Source organism: Hyla sarda, chromosome 5, assembly GCF_029499605.1.
Source record: "Hyla sarda isolate aHylSar1 chromosome 5, aHylSar1.hap1, whole genome shotgun sequence".
NCBI lineage: Eukaryota > Metazoa > Chordata > Amphibia > Anura > Hylidae > Hyla > Hyla sarda.
In genome coordinates this window covers 168,623,468-168,638,673 of record NC_079193.1, presented here as the reverse complement: position 1 = coordinate 168,638,673, position 15,206 = coordinate 168,623,468, and the positions used below count along the sequence as shown (strand labels likewise).

Here is a 15,206-nt window from a genome sequence, read left to right as displayed (position 1 = left end):
AGAGCCGAGATCAATGGGCAAAAATTCAGAGAACAATAATGCTGGTTACTGGAAACAAGTTCTTTCACTGGAAACTAGACACAGAGTGAGATGGACTTAAGTAAAAGACCACATGTGCAGGCTCAGCCTGTCAACTGCTCACAGCCCAGATTGGCTAAGGCGTAGCCAAGCAACCAGGCTAAGCCACAGCTCAGGGAAGGTTAATCCGTTGAGTTCTTACAGGTACTCTGCCCCTAGACATCTTATCCCCTATCATTTGGATAGGGGGTCAGATGTCTAGGGCAGAATACCCCTTTAAATGCTTGAAAACTCAAACTCGTAGTCATCTACTCTTGTTAAAATATTCAAATGGGGGGGGGGGGGGGGGGGTTAGAACTGTTGTACTGTGTGTCTATATTTACTGAAAAGTTGATGCACATTTTAATTAGTATATCCTTATTTGACATTAACCACAACGGAAAACCTTTACCCCAAAAGGAAATTATGTAGAATGCATATAAGAAAGGTTTTAGTCCAAGAATAAGCCATGAAACAATGCAGTATATTGTGCAGTATAGAATAATAGTAATAGTATGTTTTGTACACGTCTGGTTTTGTGGAGTACGAGAGGACATGACTATAGCTGGTTATAACAAAAGGCCCAGGAATGACATTCTCAGCCAAGGGGCTTGGAATATTGCCTACCAGAAAACTCTATAGTGCATCTAAGTTGACCTTTGCAACGGTCACATGATGTGTGATCTGTGTACTAGACTTTCCAATAGAGGTGTAAGAAGAAGGTGTGTGGCTTATCGGTAATGCCAGTGTGAATGATACATTTTCTGTCTGGAACAAGACTCAGTATAAGGAGAATGATGCAATAGTCTTTTATTCTTTCACATGCTCCTCGCTCAGACCACAGTGTTGGAATTTGGAATATTAAGTTTAGCTATTCATTATAGAAATTATATGGCATTTTATTAGTATTTTTACTTTCATTTCAATTAATATTTTAGCTAAAAAGTTTATATAATTATTCATATTATATATTTATTTTCTATAATAACCCTCATCAGGTAGACTGTAAGGACTAACTTATTTAACCATTCAAACTCTGCCCACTGTCTTTTGATAAAAAAAAGCACAAACGGATGCGCTCCGTAGTGTAACACCAAAGGTGAGTTGGTAACGCTAAGTGTGACTTGCGCTTACCACATAAAGTTGTACTCCAACCAAGTACAACAATGGAACAGGGCGTATCATCAAAGGGTCTCTGCAGCTTCGTCACGCTGAAATAGAATCAGGATAAAAACAAGCAATCTCCAGGTAGCAGAGCGGGATCAATGGAAGCGCTGAAACCAGATAAGAAGTTAAAAGGATTTATATTAGCGGGTGACCATGAAACGCATTGCATTATGGGAAATAAATCCTTTTAACTTCTTATCTGGTCTCAGCGCTTCCATTGATCCCGCTCTGCTGCCTGGAGATTGCTTGTTTTTATCACTGTCTTTTGATGGCAGGTACAGCAGGATCTAAGCCTGCGGCAACATCTTTTAGCATTAATGCTTGAAATTGGGATGAGATGACCCCTTTAGTTTGGAAAGATTGTGAGTCCCATTGAGAACAGTAATTACAATCTATGTGCAGCTTTACAGAATATTTTGACCCTATTTACAAATCTATCTATATCTATCTATCTATCTATCTATCTATCTATCTATCTATCTATCTATCTATCTAACTCAACATATGTATGTACTGTATGTTTGTCTGTTCCAGCATAACTTCCTGGTGGAAATGTTTTAAATGGAGATATTTCAATGAAACTTGGCACATATGTTACTTATATGTCAAAATAAAAACAGAGTAGAGTTAAATCTGAAGCCTCATGCAACTCTATGGTACTTCTGGTACATCTGCTGATTGAGTTACTCTCGGCCTGCAGATATTGTCTGGGACTTTTAACCTCTTAAGGACACAGCCCACTTTGGCCTTGAGGACACAGACAATTTTATTTTTGCATTTTAGTTTTCTAAGAGCCAAAACTATTTCCGTTCCCAGACCCATATGAAGTATTGTTTTGTGCAACCAAATATATTTTGTAATGACATCACTCATTTTACCATAAAATGTAGGGCAAAACTGAAATTTAGCACATTTTTGGAAGGTTTTGTTTTCATGCTATACATTTAATAGTAAAAATTACGCGTTTTCTTTATTCTGTGGGTCAATCAGATTAAAATGATACCCATGGTTACATGTGTTTCTATTATTGTCCTGCTTTTAAAAAGACAGAAACTTTTTAAAAACAAAATAAATATTTTTTTTAAATTGCCCTATTTTGACCACCTATAATGTACTTATTTTTCCATATATGGGACTGTATGTAGTTTTAGTAGTTCTGTAGTTTTTTACATATACGCTGTTTACCTTACGGGATCATTAACATCATATCTTGATAGGTTGGACATTTACACGCGCACTGATGCCATATATGTTAATTGTTTTACACTTTTTTGGGTAAAATGGGAAAAGGGGGTGATTTAAATTTTTATTGGGGGAGGGAATTTTTCCAAAACTGTTTTTTTTTTTTTACTGTTTTTCAACAATTTTTCTACACTTTTTATGTCCCCACAGGAAAATATTTATTGCAAACCTTAGATTGTTAGACTGTTCAATGCTATGCATAAGCATAGCACTGATCAGTATTATTGGCCATCTTCTTCTCTGGTCTGCCAGATCAGAGAAGAAGATCCTGTGTTGAAAGCAGAAGGCAGGTGAGGGGACCTCTGCCTGCCACCTTGGCTGATCAGATCCCCACGGTCACGCCGTGGGCTATTCCATCAGCCTTTACAAGTGCTGTATTGCTGCAGATGCCATGGTCAGTATTGATCATGGCACCTGAAGAGTTAATGGTGAACATCAGCACGATCATTGATATCATTGTTAAAAGCAGTCGGGACCTGCCGTGTATAAAGCAAGCGTGCTCGCTGTATGTATAGGATGTAAATGTACATCCTGGTGCGCTAAGTACCAGTGCATCACGATGTACATTTACATCCAATGTCCTTAAGGGGTTATACATCCTGCTGACTATTCGTCAGGAAAATGCAGAGAATAGTTAGTGCAAGGGAAGGGATATGAGGATGGGATATGAGGACAGGATATGAGGTTGGAATATGAGGAAGAGATATGAGGTTCTGATATGAGGACGAGAGTTGTTGCTTTTCCTCTCCCACAAGGTTTAGTTGGGAAGGCCAGGCAATGGCTAGTACTAAAATATTTAATAGCATTACTAGAAATCAGTTTCTAGTCAACTAGGTGGGGCTTGTCCTTTACTTATCGTGGGGCCCCAGGTACTCTCCTTACGCCACTGATTGTAGTTTTATTAAACCAATTGTTTGATCTGACTGAATTTAATTGTTACCACCAAATGTTTAAATTAATATCATTACCTTGTGATCAGACTCCACCATCACATTAAATATCTTTATGTGCGCAGATTTTGCTTCATTCAGTACATAGTGCAGTCCACCACACTTTTCCTTGTACCCATCATTGAGGTATCCATCTGTGACCACAATCATATACTTGTTTCCTTTGTTGTAACTTCCACTATTCAAACAATAAATGGAGACATATAAAACCATACAAAGTACAGATTCACTTTTCAATGTAATTCTAAGTATGATTGAGAAGACGTATGAATATCTTCTTGCTGCAGGGCCGCCATCAGGGGGGTACAGCCAGTACTCCAGTAAGGGGCCCGAGCTCCCAGGAGGCCTGGGCCCCAGCTGCACCCCCCCCTGCAGCAGCCCAAGCACAGAAGCAGGAGATCGCTGTTTAAAGCCCGCCGATGCCAGAGACATTACCTGTGGCATGCACGCACTGTAATATAAGCGCAGGGGCTGCAGCCTTGCCTCCCCTCACACTATTGGAGCAGGCACTTGCTTTGTGCTTCCTGATCTCCACCGCAGACCCTGACACCCGTAGCCACTGGGAAGAGGACAAATTCCCATGCACACAGCTGGGTCCTACCCATCAAAGTAATTCACTTACTGGGGGGGGGGGTTATATTTGAGGATTAGTGGAAATGTGTGGTTTAATCCATGATGCTGCAGACAATGTTTTGGTGACCTCACACTTGAGAATGGTGGCATGAAGTCACCAAAACGTTGCCTGCTGCATCATGGAATAAACCACATATTTTTCCACGTATACCGGTTTGCTGCATCTATTTATTCTATTGTGGAGAACTGGAGAGCTGAGGTTGTAGTTTGCTTGCACCCATTGCTACTGTGCATCATTACTGGAGGTGCTACTTTATTTAGACTGCTTCTAAAGGGCTCTTGCTTTTCTTGTCCTGTGTTTTAAAATATTTCTTTCATAGGCGATGGGTAAAATAGCGGGCGGGCACTGGGGCAGACTTGGTGGTGGGCCACGGGAGGGGGGCCTAGGCCTTGAGTTGTGTAAGGGGCTCCAACATTTTTGATGGCAGCCCTGCTTGCTGGGGAATGTCTGTGATCTAATGTGGTGGTCCACATACTAATAACATTTGAACTAAACCCCTTAGTATGGAGAGCAGTAAAACATTCATGTACTGTAATCATTTTCAGCAGGAACATAGCTCAGGCTGACAATATCCATAGAAAACATCTGTATTAATTTGTTCAATTGATGAAATACAGGCCACATTTTTCTTTCCCTGCTGCTTAGAATATACACATTACAGAGGCTTAGACACAGCTTGTTCCTTTTTAGGTATGTGTGACATTGTGGTATCTCAATAATTGTAGCATAGATTTCCCTTGTTATTGTGAAATATGATTTAAACCTGAAATGTTTGCTGAAAATTCATAAGGTTCATAGGACACCACATACAGAAATTTAAGTTAGAAATTTCAGCCTGCAGTACCTGTCTGTTTTTAAAGATGGTATCTATCTATCTATCTATCTATCTATCTATCTATCTATCTACAGTAGCTATCTCATATCTATCTACAGTATCTATCTCATATCTATCTGTCTATCAATCTATCTATCTGTCTATCTCATATCTATCTACAGTATCTATCTCATATCTATCTATCTATCTATCTATCTATCTATCTATGCTGCACTGTGCCCTATGGATGATGCTATGATGATGTTGCAGGTTATGATTAAGGTAGTAGTCCCTGAAGTTAGTGTCACATAGCTGAGTAGTGTTAACCCAATATTTCTCTGTGAACCACAACCTGTTTTAAATAGAGCAGTTCTTTCTTACAAAAATACTAAACTTTAGTCTCCTCAGTATTAGCAGGAGACAAGGGCAGAAGTAGGACTGGCTCCTACAGCTATAGGGCAGGAGTCAACATGTGACCAAAACAGTCATTCAACTGTGCAGAAAAGGCAATGTTAACCCTCTGCATGCTGCAAACCTCAGTGTATACTTTAGACTTTTGGTGCAATACAGAAAATACATTTAGGGTACGTCTGCACATACAGGATTTACTGCATATTTTTTCTGCATATTTTTGCAGCTGATTTTGCCACTCATTGAAGTCTGCAGCAGATCTCGTACATGTGAACATACCCTTAAGGTGTATTCACACGTACAGTATCCTATGCATATTTGATGCGCAGATTTTGCATGTAAGAGCAATGGAAGGGAGTATGACAGTAGAATTTACACAGAATACACACATAAATGTATCTGTGCATGAGCTGTAGACAAAAACAGTAGTATAAGTTGGTTCATGTTTGTGTAAGAAGCTAAATTAAAAAATATTGGATGAGTATATATTATGGGAGATTAGCTCTGAAGAAGCAGTCAAATAGTGGCAAAATAGCAGCCAGAGACGGGGACATGGAGGTAACATTTAAACAAAGGCTTCCCCTGTGTTTATTTTTAGTAACAAAACAAGTGTATCCTTTAATGTCAGATGTAAACAAATAAAAAATAAATCCTGTCTGTCTAGCACTAATTAAAAAATCTTCTCTCTCTATACAGGTGTCTTACTGCCAGCCACCCAATAAAACAGTCATCAGCAAATGTGTTACTCACAAGGTAAATGTCCTCTATTTTGTGAGGCTGTACACCTCAGGGCTCCATCTTTCAGTGGAGGTTCCTCACAGCCTCACTTACAGAATGACTTATCTAGTTTTAAGGCCTAGTTATGAACTGTCTTCATCTGGGCTTGTCTGAATAACTGGAGTGGCCCAGGAAGGAGATGAAAGGCCCCACTTCCAAACCTTCCTTTCAACCCAAAAAATCCAGACGTGATAGCAGGACTTACCTAAAGTACCAAGCAAGCCAAGTGTTATTACCAGGGATTTTAACTATTTCCTGGCTGCGGCCTACCTCTTTTCTCCCTATAGAGAATTCGCAAGAATTCAGCCATGCCAAATGTTTACGTGTATGGGGCAGAACTGGAGAGATAACTGACAAGCAAATGAATGTGGGGCTGGCAGTTTCTTGCTAGGCCTTACACCTTGTTCAGCAAGGCACAAACACACAAAAATATGTCTATATGTAGGTGCGTTCTAACCATAGACCGGCAATGTCTATTCATAAACCGTTGTCACTCACCCAGTAAGAAGGTGACTTGTAGCTGCAGCAATAGCACAGTCAGTGTGTGTGCCCTTTCCAAGGTATGTTATATCTTCAATAGCTTTTTTCAGATCCATCATGCCAGATTTCATACTGACCATCTCACTGATCAACTTCACTTCATCACTATAGTGGAGAGCTCCAGAGTTCCATGTCAGATACCTGTCACATCTTTGATAGCTAGACACAAACATAATGGTTACTGTTTATTCCAAAGTCCAGTATGCAATGTTGTAATGCATTGATGTAAGTTACAGTAAATAAGTATTATAGGGAATATATATATATATATATATATATATATATATATATATATAAACATATATATATATATATATATTTTTTTTTTTTCTTTTTTTTTTCTTTTTAAAGGTCCAAAGCCATCGAGCCTTCGTGGATAGGTTCCATGTAAACTATCCTGGTGACTCCTGTGGCCTATGTTGTCTTTTTTACGCTGCTTGATATTCTTTGCCATACTCTCCCCTTGTCTACATTTCCCAGCAATCAATGCAGCTCTGCTCTGCCAGCCCCCACCCTCCTGTTTGGAGCAGCAGAGATAGGATCAGTGTCTGATTGGCTTAGGCTGCACACACCTCCAAGTTCACAGCACTAAAGGGAGCATGATTCATCAGTGCAGGGCAGAAACCACATGGTCTGTGTTTCTCAGGAGGGTGGGGGCTGCTATCAGAGAGGGATTTTGACAGAGACAGAGAAGATGGCAGGATGATGTCATTACCTCACTTCATGCATGTAAGTGACAACCAAAGAGGGGAAACTGTTCTATATAGCTAATGAATGAAATTTAGACAATTAAATAGGTTAACAAGAGGGAAAGGATGTGCTATGCGTTTAGATCCACGAAGTACCCCTTTATGGAAATAAAGCAATCTGAAAAATACCACACATGGATCTTGTGAATTTGTGTCAGCTTTATAATGTTTAAATGTATGTTTGTTGTTTATTAATTTTTGTAATTATGGTATGCAATTAACGGAGTCATTAGGGGAATAAATAAAAACTATATGGGGCAAAAACTAACTGCTTTTCCCAAAGCAACCAATCAGCTTTTATTTTATTAGAGGTTGTTAATATCTGAAAGCTGAGCTGTGACTGGTTGCTATGGGTAAAGCCTGACAGTTTGTGTCTCACATTGTTTTTATTTATTACCGTCCCTCCTCTCTCATTTTATATGTAACAGGAAGCACAGGGATATACTTTGCATGAATTTAACTTTTTCACCAAGGAAGAAACTGTGAATTCCTTAAAATATAAGGAATGCATAGGCAGGTTGGTTGGGGAGGGGGTATTATCAGTTGCTTTGAAAAAGTCCCTAAAAGGAAATTTTTAACCCACGGATTCCAGACATTCTTACATAAAGCTTGCTTGTCCAAGGGAAAACTGAATAGTTTCTAATTTAATATGTATGAGCAGCATTTTTAGATTTTTACAAGGCTTAAATATAGTTTTTTCATCGAGCAAAAGTTATCTGAGCTGCAAGAAAAATATAAAATTGCCCTTTCATTGTGTGGTTAGATACTGTTTAGTAGAGTCTATAAGAAGTTAATTTACAGGTTCTTAAAGCATACACTGAATGTAGGTCCACAAAATGTATTTTTCTAGCTAGTGTAATACAGTACTTCTGCTTGAGTATATATCTTGAAGATACTTTTTATAAATGTACAGGGTGGGCCATTTATATGGATACACCTTCATAAAATGGGAATGGTTGGTGATATTAACCCCTTAAGGACGCAGGACGTAAATGTACGTCCTGGTGAGGTGGTACTTAACGCACCAGGACGTACATTTACGTCCTAAGCATAACCGCGGGCATCGGAGCGATGCCCGTGTCATGCGCGGCTGATCCCGGCTGCTAATCGCAGCCAGGGACCCGCCGGCAATGGCCGACGCCCGCGATCTCGCGGGCGTCCGCCATTAACCCCTCAGGTGCCGGGATCAATACAGATCCCGGCATCTGCGGGAGTTCGCGATTAAAATGAACGATCGGATCGCCCGCAGCGCTGCTGCGGGGATCCGATCATTCATAACGCCGCACGGAGGTCCCCTCACCTTCCTCCGTGCGGCTCCCGGCGTCTCCTGCTCTGGTCTGTGATCGAGCAGACCAGAGCAGGAGATGACCGATAATACTGATCTGTTCTATGTCCTATACATAGAACAGATCAGTATTAGCAATCATGGTATTGCTATGAATAGTCCCCTATGGGGACTATTCAAGTGTAAAAAAAAAAGTAAAAAAATGTAAAAGTAAAAGTAAAAAAAAAGTGAAAAATCCCCTCCCCCAATAAAAAAGTAAAACGTCCGTTTTTTCCTATTTTACCCCCAAAAAGCGTAAAAAACATTTTTTATAGACATATTTGGTATCGCCGCGTGCGTAAATGTCCAAACTATTAAAATAAAATGTTAATGATCCCGTACGGTGAACGGCGTGAACGAAAAAATTTTTAAAAAGTCCAAAATTCCTACTTTTTTAATACATTTTATTAAAAAAAAAATTATAAAAAATGTATTAAAAGTTTTTTATATACAAATGTGGTATCAAAAAAAAGTACAGATCATGGCGCATAAAATGAGCCCCCATACCACCGCTTATACTGAAAAATAAAAAAGTTATAGGTCATCAAAATAAAGGGATTATAAACGTACTAATTTGGTTAAAAAGTTTGTGATTTTTTTTAAGCGCAACAATAATATAAAAGTATATAATAATGGGTATCATTTTAATCGTATTGACCCTCAGAATAAAGAACACATGTCATTTTTACCAGAAATTGTACGGCGTGAAAACAAACCTTCCAAAATTAGCAAAATTGCGTTTTTCGTTTTAATTTCCCCACAAAAATAGTGTTTTTTGATTGCGCCATACATTTTATGATATAATGAGTTATGTCATTACAAAGGACAACTGGTCACGCAAAAAATAAGCCCTCATACTAGTCTGTGGATGAAAATATAAAAGAGTTATGATTTTTAGAAGGCGAGGAGGAAAAAATGAAAACGTAAAAATTAAATTGTCTGAGTCCTTAAGGCCAAAATGGGCTGAGTCCTTAAGGGGTTAAAGGACAAGTCTCACAGTAAACAATTGTTCAGCTTTTAGTGCAGAAGGTAAAGTTATATAGGTTTGTAAATCACTTCCATTACCAATGCTGCTTAGAAACAAGCTTTATCTGCATTCTTCTGTCTGACAGGAAAATCAGCTGTTCCAGGTTTTCATGACTTTCGACCCCCTATTCAGGCTGTTATCAGCAGCATCCAGGGGCCGTGACGTGACAATTACCCAGAAAACCCCTGTGCTGCAGAGAGCTGCCTGAGCTCGGCCTTAGCCCCTCCCATCTGATGAATATTCACACTGTCCTCCCTCTGTTCTGCAGTGATTGGCTGAGCAGCACTGCCTATATGCCGGCTGATTCAGATCATAGTTCTCTCCCCTCTCCTTGCTAATGTTTTTACACTGATAACGGAGGAGAGGGGGGGGGGAGGGAGCTGCCAGCGTAGGGCTGTCACACTGAGAATGGAGGGGAGGGAGAGTAGAGTTGTCACACTGAGTACTGGGGAGAGAGGAGTGCAGGGCAGAGGAGGGGGGAGGTGATTGGGCCACTGTAAAGCTGTTTCATTGAGAGGAGGAGTGGGAGGGAGTGATTTTACAGTGTAAAACTGCAGCTTCAACTCCAGGGTCCCTCTCTCTGAGCACTGAGATTACATTTTGTTTCCTCGTGGCCACCCTGCTGTATAGGGCTATGATTGGAGCTCAGTGTTATGTGGCCACCCTGCTGTATAGGGCTATGATTGGAGCTCAGTGTTATGTGGGAGTGACTAACATAAGTTAGGGGTGGTAACAAGCTCTGCTCAGGCAGCTGAGAGCAGGAAATGTGAGCAGTGCATGCAGGGAAATGTAGTATTTGAGATCACAGGCATAGCCACCATAACCAGGAAGTAACTGCAATTTATGAGCTGAATAGCTGGTGAATGGGGGGCGGAAAAAAAAACACAAACATGTCAGAGAGGTGGTAGGTGAATATACTATGGAATGGCTAGGTATCTTTTTTTTCTTTGCTGCATGGGATATCTTCTTTAACTTCCTGTTTGTGGCACATTAGTATATGTGAGGGGGGAAACATTTCAAGATGGGTGGTGACCATGGTGGCCATTTTGAAGTGGGCCATTTTGAATCCAACTTTAGTTTTTTCAATATGAAGAGGGTCATGTGACACATCAAACTTATTGGGAATTTCACAAAAAAAAACAATGATGTGCTTGGTTTTAACGTAACTTTATTCTTTCATGAGTTATTTACAAGTTTCTGACCACTTATAAAATATGGATTGTCAATGCAACCCTCTTCTCCCACTCTTCACACACTGATAGCAACACCGCAGGAGAAATGCTAGCACAGGCTTCCAGTATCCGTAGTTTCAGGTGCTGCACATCTTGTATCTTCACAGCATAGACAATTGCCTTCAGATGACCCCAAAGATAAAAGTCTAAGGGGGCCATTCTTCATCAATGGAAACCTCAAAAATTTGTAAATATCTCATGAAAGAATAAAGTTACGTTAAAACCAAGCACATCATAGTTTTTCTTGAGAAATTCCCAGTAAGTTTGATGTGTCACATGACCCTCTTCCTATTGAAAAAACAAAAGTTGGATTCAAAATGGCCACCATGGTCACCACCCATCTTGAAAAGTTTCCCCCCCCCTCACATATACTAATGTGCCACAAACAGGAAGTTAATATCACCAACCATTCCCATTTTATTAAGGTGTATCCATATAAGTGGCCCACCCTGTATTTTAATATTTGTTGGTAAACTATCTGAGATCTTGTACCTAGAAAAGGACTGATCTCTTCACAGGACACTGGAATGTGCAAAACTCCTGGTTTATCAATAATGTACTTGCCCTTTTGGCACAAATTCAGGGGGAGTGAGTACAAAAAATCTGTTAGGTAAATCCAAGTGCGGTTCCAATTCTTTTTGTATTTTCTCTATTTTTTTGTTGGTTTAGTGCTGGCAGGGTGACACCAATGTGGTAAGACTGTGAAGAGGAAGAAGAATAGTCCATCCCTTTCCCCTCTTTTTTCTTTGTGTGTTTAGTTTAACTGATATTTGGGGTGGGCCCTACCAGTGTCTGTATATGTTTATCTGTATTTTAATGTACTCTGTTATAATGTATCTGTGTGATAACATAAAAACAAACTTGAAACAAAAGAATGTGCTTTCCCTACATTCATACCTGCTGTTCAGTTGACTCACAAGATCTGTTGCAAATGTCTTAACATCTTCAACTAGTGACCCATATGGTGGAGTCCCAAGAGCAACACTTTCAGAGGTGTCTAAAACGATGAAAACATCGACTGGGCAGTCTGTAAAGAAAATCAATAAATAAACAAGTTTGAAAGTCCAAGAGTGAGGATTATTTTGGTGTTGTTGCACTAGAAAATTACACTTTTCATCATTGAAATTGCAACATCAAGAAGGACAAACCATAAGGTTATGCAGATCGAGAAAGCAGCAGGTGTCGGTAAGATCTGCAAAACATCCAGCTCCAATCAGTTGCATGTAAGAGGGGCTTCAATGGTATAACGTCACACCGGTCCTACTCCCAGGATTTTGGTGCAGAGTGGCATAATGTACCATGGAACCAGTGGTACTGTCATTTCTCCAAAGTGTCCCAACATGACAACGCTAGGCTGCATGTTGCTTGTGCTACTGTGAGAAGCCTGCATTACCTATATGTGCTACCATGGCTTTTAACATGGCAGAAGATTCCTCAGACAACCATTAATAGCCTCATTCATAGCACGGGGCACGTACGTGTGTGTTTTATTGCGAATGGCCCTCATACCCGATACAGAATAAATCGAGATGTTTTAAATATTTTGTTACCATCTTTTGTTATCATTTGCAAATAAACAACTTGTGCATGGATCCGGCGATTTCCATACTTCCACAACTTTTCCTCCTTGGTGTTGCAAAATCAATGTTAAAGAGTGTATATACTTAACCTAGCATGAATATGTGAGACTTTGTTTTAAATAATCTGTGATTCACGTCTTGAACTCACATCGTGAGTCATGGTGTCCAGCCCCCTTCTGTCTGTCTGTTTTTTATGTATATTTGTTTCTGGATAAGCAGACAGTGACTTATGTTGACTAATGCTACAAGTCCCACAGAGTTTCTGAATGTGGTCATTTTAGCGTGTATGAAAAAATAAACCAAGAAATATTCCAGCCATTAAAATTAATCATTTAACAGTAGCAAATAAATGGTAGAAACATTGAGATCTGACTGCTGGGTCCTCACTGCTTGCCGAATTGAAGGACCTTGTTCCCCATCCCTTCCCAGTATGTGCAGTGGAAAGAAAATGCCTGGAGCAAGGGACCAACGTGTATTTTCATGGATCAGAAGTGCAGCAGATTTTCAGGTGATTTAAAGGTGTACTGTCCAAATGATAGGGGATAAGATGTTAGATCATGGGGGTCCTGCCACTGGGGACCCCTGCGATCTCAGCTGCGGCACCCCTTTCATTTGGTGCACAGACTGAACTCAGCTCTGTGCCCGATGACTGGCGATACCGGTTGCCACGCCTCCTCCCATAGACATGAATGGAGTGGGCGTGGCGTGATGTCTCAAACGCAGAAAGTGAAAGCTGCCAGCCCGGAGATCGCAGGGGCCTCCAGCGGCGGGACTCCCGCGATCTTACATCTTATCCCCTATCCAGGGCCGGCTTGAGACATCGTACTGGGGATTGCAGCCAGGAGTGAAATGCTGCCCCCCCCCCCCAAAAAAAAAAGAAAAAAGTACTATGCCATTGCATAACAGGAAGACGTAATAAAATAAAGCAATTCTGTGGTTTTGTATTTTATGCCATTTACCGTTTTGGATATATAATGTTATATTTTAGTAGTTTAGACAATTATACCCGCAGTAATAGCAGAAATATCTCCAGCCGTACGGAATTTATGCTGGAAAATATATTTCCCATAGATTTGCATGGGACTTTAAACAAAAACCCCAACCCTCGCAATTGGGGGTAGATTAGTGTTAAATAACTATCCTATATTTTAAGTGGACATATAAGTAATGTGTGACCAAGTATTATCGAAATATCTCCAGACGTTTGGTAGTTATGCAGTAACATATATTTCTCATAGACTTGTATGAGACTTTAAACATAAACCCCGCCCCTGGCCAATGGGGGGTGAGTAAGGGTTAAATTACCTATCCTATGTTTGTTGTTGACATATAAGTAACATGTGTGCCAAGTTTCATGTTAATATCTTTAGCCGTTTGGAAGTGATGCTGGAACATACATTCATACATATATACATACACATTGGAGGAGATTTATCAAAACCTGCCCAGAGGAAATGTTGCTGAGTTGCCCATAGCAACCAATCAGATTGCTTCTTAAATTTTTGAAAAGGCCAAAGAAGGAATCTGATTGGTTGCTATGGGCAACTGGTCACCTTTTCCTCTGGACAGGTTTTGATAAATCTCTAGAGTATTTGTAGAAAAATTGGTGGGCACTGCTTTAATGTCCCATTGTGCAATGTATTGCTGAATATAGGAGAGTGATTGCGGTGTCAGTGGCCGTAGTTGCAAATATTTCCTTTCCCTGCCGGGGTACTAAGTGATCAAAAGTAGTAAACAATCATATGCTTGCATATGGCCGGAAGAAGCGCACGGCTGTGTGCGGAAACGGCTGTTAGCCTCTGAGCACCCACATCCATACATCCCCCAACACCACGCATTATCCGGAACACAAACCTCCACTAGACCGGTGAGTGCAGGTGAATTTTCTCGTTTGCAAGTATATATATATATATATATATATATATATATATATATATACATATATAGACAAGGGAGATTTCTACCAAAAAAAAGTTGCTAATTTTTTTACAAATAAAACAGCATTATTCATTCAAGGCATTCCAAGGAATGCTTACACCAAATAAATAATCCTGGGGTGCTTCTCCAATATACACCACATCTTTAAATTCCAAAATATGTTGATTCGAGCAAGTGTCTTGGTTGTTCTTACCAAGATGAGGATTTCTTGAGTCCGAAATTGTCACCACCAGGAAAATAAAACCCCAGGACAGGAGACTGAAGATTGGAGTCATTGTATTCATCTGTTTTGCATGTTAACCTTGAAATCTGTTAAGATATTTAATGTGGGTAAAGCATATACATACAGAAAACAATGATTTCCTGTCCACACTGAAAATCAGAAAGCAAGTTAGAACACTACAAGGCCAATATTAGAAGGTGTTACATGACAAATAGCCATGCAGCAAAGAAATAATCTTTATTCTAGGATAGTATTGGTCGGTGAAGTCAAGCACATTGCTCAATTTTCGTTTTTTGGCATCTTGGGCATCTGTACTTAGCTGTGTGAATTTCATACTGCCTTTGATTTCGCCTTAAATAGGCACTATCATCGGAAAAACTTTGCAAAGCTCAGTACAAGCAAATATAAGAAACTTTGTAATATATCTTGTTAGACAAACATGCTTCTTTCTCCTATTAATAAAGGGATACTCCACTGCTCAGCGTTTGGAACAAACTGTTCCGAACACTGGAGTCGGCGCCGGGAGCTCGTGATGTCATAG

The 15,206-nt window shown here is 40.0% G+C and overlaps 1 protein-coding gene across 1 annotated transcript in view; it reads right to left on the bottom strand.

Annotated features, from left to right (window-relative positions):
- LOC130274546 (collagen alpha-1(VI) chain-like) overlaps positions 1-13,939 on the bottom strand; it is a 133,656-nt gene extending 119,717 nt beyond the window's left edge. The window contains exons 1-4 of the mRNA XM_056522987.1: positions 13,922-13,939; positions 11,822-11,951; positions 6,551-6,751; positions 3,435-3,594 (exon numbers count right to left, since the gene is read on the bottom strand). Of these exons, the coding sequence (XP_056378962.1) occupies positions 3,435-3,594; positions 6,551-6,751; positions 11,822-11,951; positions 13,922-13,925 (495 nt within the window). The 5' untranslated portion in view covers positions 13,926-13,939. The remainder of the gene's footprint in view (positions 1-3,434; positions 3,595-6,550; positions 6,752-11,821; positions 11,952-13,921) is intronic.
- Between the last annotated feature and the right edge of the window lie 1,267 nt (positions 13,940-15,206).